The sequence below is a fragment of the Chlorella variabilis genome, assembly GCF_000147415.1.
Source record: "Chlorella variabilis unplaced genomic scaffold CHLNCscaffold_11, whole genome shotgun sequence".
NCBI classification, from domain to species: Eukaryota; Viridiplantae; Chlorophyta; class Trebouxiophyceae; order Chlorellales; family Chlorellaceae; genus Chlorella; species Chlorella variabilis.
In genome coordinates, this window is record NW_005435077.1 from 1,524,847 (window position 1) to 1,533,019 (window position 8,173).

Genomic DNA, 8,173 nt, shown 5'->3' on the forward strand with positions numbered 1-8,173 from the left:
AGCCAATCCAGGCTACCACGCCCGCCATTCGCTCCCCTTCCCGCCGCACCACATTGTGGTTGGGTGGCGCGGGCGTGGGACGCCCTATTCTGTCTCACCCTTTGGCTGTCCACCCGTTTGCACCACCTCCTGCTGGCTATGGCGACTGCCGCGAGCGCAACATGCCTCACCAGCACGTTTCATAGGTACAGCCGCGGCAGCAGCCTCCAGGCGTCTCGGCGCCAAGGAGGCAAACAATGCCGCGGTCTCGCCCTGCGCGTTTCGGCCGTGGCTGAGTTCGTCAGGGTCAGCCACAAGGAGGCTGTGCTATACCAGAAGCTGCGCGCCCACGAGAGCAGCCTGGCTGCCACCATAGTCCTTCAAGACACAGGTGAGAGGCCCAAAGGGCAGCCGAGACCCCGCATTGCGCTTGGAACACCATTTGGAGCGGGCGGGACGCGGTGCAGCGCAGGGATATCGGCTGTGCAGGGCCCTGGGCCAACGCATGCTTAGGGTGGCTGCTCACGATACACGGGCTGCTCCCCGCTGCAGCCGAGGAGAAGAAGATAGTCACCAGCAGCCTGGACAAGACGCTGGCGCTGTGGACCAGCCAGGTGCGCGGCTGCAGCCTCGGCATTCAAAAACGCCGCCGCCGGCGCCCTCCCCGCGTCGCAACGGCGCCGGTTGCCTTTGGCCGTCCACCGCGCCCCTCCGGGCCCTCACCTGCGCCTGACCTGCTGCCATGCTGCCGCTTACGCCTCCCCCTGCCGCCACCCCCACACCCGCAGGGCAACTGCGAGGAGCTGGATGTGTGCGGGTTCAAGGAGGAGGCGCGGCTGGCGCCGCCCGGCGGCCCCATCTTCTCCCTGGCGCTCGACAGCCGCGAGCAGGACGGCCTGCCCAACCAGGTGCGCCTCGGGGGGCCGGGCCAGCTGCAGCCTGCCGCGCGCCGCGGCTTGTGCAGCGGATTCTGATTCGGTGCTGCTGCTCCCCGTTGCCCGCCCTGGCCCCAGCATCCTGAGCCCGCCCTCCCTGCGCTCCCCTCCCCTCCAGGTGTTTGTGGGCAACCACGCCAAGCAGGTGGCGGTGTGGGTGCCCCCCGCCGCAGAGCTCGACTCCAACGTCGTCCTGGATGAGCACTGCGGCTGGGTGCGCAGCCTGGCGGTGGCGCAGGGCCGCTGGCTCTTCTCCTGCGCCTGCAACACGCTGCGGCAGTGGGACATGTCGCGCGCCGTGCCGCGCTGCGTGTCCACGGTCTGCCTGGACAAGGGCGACATACTGGCGCTGGTGGCGCGCAAGGACCGCATCTACGCCGCAAACGCAGACGGGAGCATACGGTGCGCGGGCGGCGCGCCGCGATGGCCTGGCGGCGTCGGCGGCGGGGCTTCGAGCGCGCGCGCGGCGTGCAGGGTAGCTGGCGCCAGCCGTCCAATGCGGCGCCGGCCCGCGCTGCTGCTGCCCGTCGCGCCTCGTCCCTGCACTCACGCCCTCCCCCACCTTCCTCCCCCGCCTCCCCCCCGCAGCGCCTGGTCCATTGACAGGAAGTCGGGGGATCTGAGCGAGGTGGCTTGCCACATGAAGGCGCACGGCGAGCGCGTGACGGCCATCGCGCTGCGCGGCGCTCTCCTCTACTCTGTCTCCTACGACGGCTGCCTCAAGGCCTGGGATGCAGACAACCTGGACATCGTGGTGGACAGGTGGGCAGCCCCTCACTCTGCTGCCTGCCCAACATAAGAGGCACCCGTCGCCCTGCCTGCCTCCCTGCCTGCCGGCCTGGGTGGGCCGGCCCGCGGGACGTCCCGCGTGCTGCGGGCTGGGGTTGTGTGCGGCGGGCAGCCAGTCTGCCATTCCTGCTCGCCTGCGCCCACTCCTGCTGCCACCCCTCCCTCGCCTGCAGGTCCAGCGCGCACGGCGGCGAGCGTGTGCACTGCCTGGCGGTCGGCCCCGACGGCCTGCTCTACACCGGCGGCGACGACAAGGTGCGGCGCCTGCTGCCGCTGCTGCCGCTTCCACGCTGCTGGCATGGCTGCGTCTGCGCTCCCAACACATGCAGCGCCGCGGCTGGGTGTATCTGTGCTTGACCCCGCTGCCGCGGCTGCGCCCCTCCACCTTCCTGTCTGCAGCTGGTGCGCCGTTGGGACCCCTCCCTGCTGATGCCCGCCGCCCAGCCGCTGCTGTGCCACAACCACTCGGTGCGCACACTGGCGGCGGGGGGCAAGGAGCTGGTTGTGTCTGGCGACAAGGGCGGCGAGCTGGCGGTGTGGAAGGTGTGAGGGCGCCCCCTCGGCACCAGCGGGCCGCGGCACGCCCGCGTCCGTGCCCCGCCCCGCCGCGGCTGTTGAAGCCACGTCGTCTCTTAGCGCTAGCGCCTGCCGCCTCGCCTCAGGCTAGCTCCCCTGCCTCTAGGCGCCATTGTTTGCCGGGCTGCCCCTGCATAGCATTCCTTCAGTCAACCCTCCCTTCTAGGTAGCATCCCCATCCATCATTTCATGGCACCCTCACAGCATTTCCCACATTCTAAACCCATCGGCGAACCCGTGATTTGTCGGTCTGTAGGATCCGCTAGTATAAGACATACGATTTTAGGCTCGTTCCCTGCCCCTCCTTTCTTCTCTTTTTCTGCTCCCCCCCTCTCTTCCAGCCGCCCTGCGCCGTCCCCAGCCGGCAAGCCCGCTTCGCGAGGCTGCCTGGCGGGCTGTCGCACAACGCCCCTGATTTGTTCGGGGCAGCGGCCGAAGTGCCCGCCGATGTGCTTCGGCGTGCTGCCCGCTGCCGCAGCATGACGCAGCCAGCGCTCGAGCCACGCTGGCAGCGCCCCCACGCCTGTATTTATACTGCAGATTTGGCTCCGCTTTGCTTACCTGTCGCTTTCGGGCGACTGTGGTTGACTGCCCCCCGGTGCGACGGCAGCCCTGACACACATGTCTTTGCCTTGCTCACCCTGCCTCCCGCACCCCCCTGCCTCTTCCCCTTTCTACCGTCCACATTGTTTACCCTTCTACCCATTCCTTGCACCACCAACCGGCGGCGCTGCACCGCCCGATGCTCAACCCATTGCCCCTCTTCGACTAAACGATCCGAGACACGCGGCCGCGCGTTTTTCTGTCCGCGGTGCCGCACTCTCCCCTTGCCATGCTCCCTCGAACGAAACCAATCGTTTGGAGTTGCTTGTTGTGACGTGACCGAGTCTTTGTTTGACAAGACATGCGGTGTTGTAAGAAGCCGACAGGAGGTGTGGCGCCGCCAGCCGGCCAGCGGTGCGTTGGGCGAAAAGTGGGAGCGCCGGCCTTCACGTTCCTTGCCATGTGTGGGAAGGGGGAAAACGTGTCTCTCGCAGGGTGGGAAGCAGCATCAGGCTGGCAGCTTGGCCACAGCCGGCCCTGCCAAGCCAATGTGTTGGTGCAAGTGAGGGCGGCGCGGCAGCAGCGCCCAGGTGGCGGGGCCGGCCTCATCAGGCAGGCCGGCCCGCCCCCGCCGCGCATTGCGCCTTCCAGTCGCTGATATCGCTAGCAGGGGCGCATCTGGACGTCAGGGAGGGCAGGACACCCCTGTGGAGGCGCACAGCAAGCACAAGGGATCGCTGGCCACGAGAGAAACATCCCGATATGCAGCTGGCAAGCAGCCGGCTGGGGAGCGGGCTCGATGCCACGCCCGCATCCCGGCTAGCGGGTGAGCGCGCAGCACCGCACATGGGAGCACACATGTGCTGCGTCAACCTCAGCCGCTGCTGGCGCCCGCCCGCTCGCATTGCCCACCCCCGATGATTTCGTTTGTGCAGGCGGGTCTCTGGGCAGCAGCCGGCCCCTGCAGCGCCACTCCAGGCTGCACCGTGGCGCTGGCGGCAGGCGGCAGGTGTGTGCGGTGCTGGTGCACGGCCGCCGCTGCGCTTCTGTTGCGGGGAGGCCTGTGCACCTGGCGGTGGCTCATGGCCCTGGAAGGGATAGCGGGTGCCGTGCCCGCTGAACTTGGCTGCCTCGGATGCAAGCTGGCTGCGGCGGCGCGCAGCGGCCCCCCAGTTCCTGCGCTCACCTTGCCGCATGCGCCCGTGTTGCAGGTGGTGGCGACCGCCGCGTCTGACGATGCCGCCGAGCAGCTGCGCCAGGAGAATGAGCGCCTGCGCCAGGCACGCAGCCCTGCTGCGGCTCCAGGGGCCGTCTCCACGCTTGAGCAAACGGCGGTGCCGGTGCCGCCTCTTGCTGCTGCGCTGGGTGGCGACCCCGCCTGCCTGGTGCCCGCCCTGCAGGCCATGGCGGCGCGGCTGAATGCCCTGAGCCCCGAGAAGCGCACCGCGCTGATTGAGCAGCACAACCGGCTGCGGGATGCGGCCAAGGCGACGGGCGTGGAGATCCCGCCGCTGGCAGAAGAGGCGAGTGGCTGAGGGCTGTGGGCTGGAGGGCACGCGGCGCCGTGGCCAGTGGGCCAGTCGGGGTGGCAGGGAGTGCCGCTGCTGCTGCTGCTTGCCTGCCCTGCTGCCAGGGTGCGAGCAGGAGCTCAGTCGCCTGCGCTGCGCTGGCGCTGGGGTGTGCAGGCTGAGCGCATCAAGGCCCGTGCCGCGGCTGCCACAAAGGTGGCGGAGCCCGAGGCGGCCGCGCCTAGCAGCAGCAAGGTGAGGCGCCGCCTGGTGCCGTGCGCCGCGCCTGTGGGGGGCTGCTGCTGGCCGTGCGCTGCCGCCGCTCTGCTGGGCGCCCTCTGCCAGCCCTGCGTCACTAGCTGCGCCCTGCCTGTGTTTCTGCGCAGTGGGGGGAGGAGTCTGTGCGGCGCGGCATGGGTGAGAAGGCGGCCGCCACTGGTGAGCTCACCCGCGGCTGGCACCTGTGCTTCGCTTCGCTGGCGTGGCTGGGCCCAACACACCCACGCGCCTCAGTGGGAGTCTGCCTGCCGCCAGCCAGCCTCCTGACCTGCCTGCACGCCCCTCCTGCCGCCGTGACGTGTCTTTCCCTGCAGGCATGCAGCGCAACGGCGCCAGCAGCAGCCCAGCGGCAGCGGAGAAGCCTGCCCCCGCCGCCAGCAAGCCCGCCGCCGGCTCCCCGGCCACCCTCAGCTTTGGAGGCGGCGGCAGCAGCAGCGGCGGCGCCTCCGCGGCGGCAGCCACGACCGTCGTGGCCCCGCCCCCCAGCTCCGTGCAGCCGCCCAAGCCCGCCGCGGCGGCGCCTGCTCCCGCTGCCGCGGCGCCGCCCGCGCCTGCTGCAGCAGCGCCCGCGCCCGCGGCTGCGGCAGCGCAGCCCGCGGTCACCCCGGCGTTCCCCAAGGGACCCGCCGCTGCGGCCAAGCCGCCGCCGCCGCCGCCGCCGCCGCGCGACTTTTCCAAGGACATTGCTGCCGCCAACAAGGAGGTTGACACGCATGACCCCAAGGGTGGGTGGTGGGGCGCTGGCGGTGGTGTGTGTGGTTGTGTGTGTGTGTGGTGGCGAGCGGCTCAAGGCCAGGCACGCCCCCTGCCGGCTAACCCGCCGCCCCCGCCCGCGAAGCCGCAGTGCTGGCCCAGGGTCGGGAGTCGTGGCTGTACTTCACGGTACCGGAGAAGCCGGTGGCGGGCGCACAGTGCGTCGTCTACTTCAACCGATCCCAGAGCGAGCCGCTCATGTGAGGCGGCCCCGCCCCGCCCCGCGCTGCCTGGCGGCCAGGCCGGCTGCGCCGGTGGAGGCGCGGGCTGGGCCCCGCTGGTGGCGGCGGCCTGGCAGCGGGCGCACGCGGTGCCGCCGCCCCGGCTGCCCGGGCGATGACCCCCCCTTGCCGCCTGCGCACCTGCGCGGACCCCTTTATTGCCCCCCTCCCGCCTGCAGGCACCAGGGCCGCCTGCAGATGCACCCGAAGTACAACACGTGGGAGGTGGCGGCGCCGGAGGGTGACCGAGTCGACATGCCTCACGAGGGGCGCATCAACCGCGGGGAGGGTGCGCGGGGCCGGCAGGGCGGGGTGCCGGCGGGGCGGGGCGGGCAGCGCTGTGTGTGTGGGACGCGGGGTGGGCGGCGGGTGGCTCCCCGCCGTGCCAGCCAGCGGCGCCGCGCCGAGAAACCGCCTGCCAGGCCTGGGTCGGCTGGTGGCGCTGGCCGCCCCCTTGTGCACCGCCCACCCCGTGCTTTCCTCCCTCCCTGCCGTGCTTTCCTCCCCACCTGCCCCCAGGCGTGGACTACTACTCCGCCCGCGTCACCATCCCCGACAACGCCTTTGAGATGAACTTTGTTTTCTCCAATGGCGACGGCGTGTTTGACAACAACTCCAGCCAGGTGGGGCCAGGGGGTGGTGGGTGGTGGTGGTGATGGTGGTGGTGTGTTTGTGGTGGGTGGGGGCAAAGGATGAGCGGGGCGCCAGGTGGGGGTGCGGGGGCAAGGGAAGGGGCTGGGAGGAGGTTTGAGGGCCTCGCCCGCTTTGAGGGGAGCGAGGAAGGGCGCAGCTGCGGCAGCAAAGGGGTGGCACGGGGGGATTGGAGCAGGCACGCCGCGGCACGCACCCCCCCGGCACCGCCCTCCAACACCCCCCAGCGCACCCAGCCTGCCAGCCCTGACCCAGCCTGCGCCCCCGCCCTCCCCCCGCAGAACTACCTGGTGCCGGTGACGGGGCCCATGACCCGAGACATGTGGATCGACACCGCACCCGAGCGCGCGGTGAGCAGGGGGGGTGGGGGGCTGGGGCTGGGCATGCCAGCGCACTCCTGCCTGCCTGCACCGCCAGCCGACCCTGCAGCGGCAGCCGTGCCGCCCTGCCCGCCTGCGCCTTCCGCGCGCCACCCCTCCCCCCGGCCCTGCCACCACGTCCTGCGTGCAGGAAGCTGCCTGGAAGCTGCAGAAGGAGGAGGAGGAGCGCAAGGCGGCGGAGGCGGCCGCTGCGGCGCTGGCCGCCAAGGAGGAGGCGGACCAGCGCAAGGCGGAGGATGTGGTGGGGGAGCTGAAGCGCGAGTATGCGGCGTGGCAGAAGGGGGCGGCCAAGCAGGAGCTGGGGCGCTGGCGCATGCTGCCCGCGGTGAGCGCGGTGGGGGGCTGGGGGGATGCGGGCTGCGGGCTGCGGGCTGAATGCAGCGGGCGGCAGGTGTGGCACCCGGCTGGGATGGGCGAAAGAGAGGGAGGCTCTTGCGGGGGGGTTGTGGAGCCTGCTTGATGCCAGCCCTCGAGGCTGCCCTCCCCTTCGCTTCCCGCCGCGCCGAGCCGAGCTTACCTCCCCGGTTGTCCTGCCTCCCCCCTGCCCCGCCCCCGCAGATGGCCCAGCCCGGCAGCGTGGTGAAGCTGCAGTACAACCGGCTGGGCGGCCCGCTGGCCTCCTTTGACGTACCGCAGGACCAGAACCTGACGCTGAAGATTGGTGGGTGGGGGGCGGGGCGCCGGGGGGGTGCACCGCTGGGGGGCAGAGCCGTGCTGTGCGGAGCAGAGTGGGGCAGCGCCGCCTCCGGCCCGCCGCCGCCGTGCCGGCTTCCGCTTGCCACCGCTGCGCGCCTCGAACAACGGCCCCTGCCTGCGGCTCGCCCCCCCGCCCGCCCGCAGGCCACAACAACTGGAAGGCTCCCCAGGATGTGAAGATGGTTCGGTCGGCGGCGCCCGGCCCCGCCGCCACCGCCGCCACCAGCCTGGCCGCCACCATCACGGGCGTGGACCTGGCTGAGGGTGAGGCGCCCGCGCAGCGCGGCGCTGCAGAGGACCAAGCAACAGGTCCCGCCCGCCCGCCCGCCAGCGCTGCACCCGGGTGCATGGCGGGCGCTGCCGCGGGTGCAGCCTGACCCAAACCCCAGCACCTCCCCCCCTCCCTGCCTCCCTCTTTCGTTGCTCAACAGTCTCGCTCCCGACCTCACAACCCTCCCCAGCCACCTCCCACCGACCTCACAACTGGCCTTCCCCGCCCTCCCCCCTCCCTGTGCCCCCGCCGCCCGCAGAGTGGTGGGAGGCGCTGTACAGCATCCCCGACGACGCCGCCGCCCTCAACTTTGTGGTCACCTATTTTGAGCACTACGACAACAACGAGAAGCGCGACTTTAAGGTGGGGGGGCGGCAGGGTGGGGTGGGGTCGGGTGTGGCTGATGGTGCTGGGTGCTGGGTGCTGGGTGCTGGCTTGAGTGTTGCGGTGCCGCCGCCCTGCCGCCCTGCTGGCCGCCTGGTCCGGCTGCCGCCTCCCCCAGCCGCCAGCAGCAGCACCCGCCCGCCCATCCCCACCCCCTCACACTCCCCCCCCCCTGTGCAGGTGCTGGTTGACCTTCCCTCCAAGCACA

The 8,173-nt window shown here is 71.3% G+C and overlaps 2 protein-coding genes across 2 annotated transcripts in view; both read left to right on the top strand.

The window, feature by feature from the left end:
- Window positions 1-138: 138 nt before the first annotated feature.
- On the top strand, window positions 139-2,252 carry CHLNCDRAFT_134594 (hypothetical protein; the record flags this gene model as incomplete). The annotated part of the gene is made up of 7 exons (XM_005847298.1): window positions 139-370; window positions 532-593; window positions 768-887; window positions 1,033-1,316; window positions 1,503-1,676; window positions 1,877-1,958; window positions 2,103-2,252. The coding sequence occupies 7 exons, from the start codon at window positions 139-141 to the stop codon at window positions 2,250-2,252; spliced, it is 1,104 nt and encodes a 367-aa protein (XP_005847360.1).
- A 1,332-nt stretch (window positions 2,253-3,584) lies between these two features.
- The window catches only part of CHLNCDRAFT_134595 (hypothetical protein), a gene marked incomplete at both ends in the record, with an annotated part of 10,259 nt that continues 5,670 nt past the window's right edge, over window positions 3,585-8,173 (top strand). Inside the window, 14 exons of the mRNA XM_005847299.1 lie at window positions 3,585-3,648; window positions 3,758-3,831; window positions 4,034-4,318; window positions 4,508-4,585; window positions 4,717-4,768; window positions 4,924-5,334; window positions 5,454-5,562; window positions 5,763-5,872; window positions 6,103-6,206; window positions 6,516-6,584; window positions 6,745-6,939; window positions 7,173-7,275; window positions 7,455-7,574; window positions 7,841-7,944. Of these exons, the coding sequence (XP_005847361.1) occupies window positions 3,585-3,648; window positions 3,758-3,831; window positions 4,034-4,318; window positions 4,508-4,585; window positions 4,717-4,768; window positions 4,924-5,334; window positions 5,454-5,562; window positions 5,763-5,872; window positions 6,103-6,206; window positions 6,516-6,584; window positions 6,745-6,939; window positions 7,173-7,275; window positions 7,455-7,574; window positions 7,841-7,944 (1,878 nt within the window). The remainder of the gene's footprint in view (window positions 3,649-3,757; window positions 3,832-4,033; window positions 4,319-4,507; window positions 4,586-4,716; window positions 4,769-4,923; window positions 5,335-5,453; window positions 5,563-5,762; window positions 5,873-6,102; window positions 6,207-6,515; window positions 6,585-6,744; window positions 6,940-7,172; window positions 7,276-7,454; window positions 7,575-7,840; window positions 7,945-8,173) is intronic.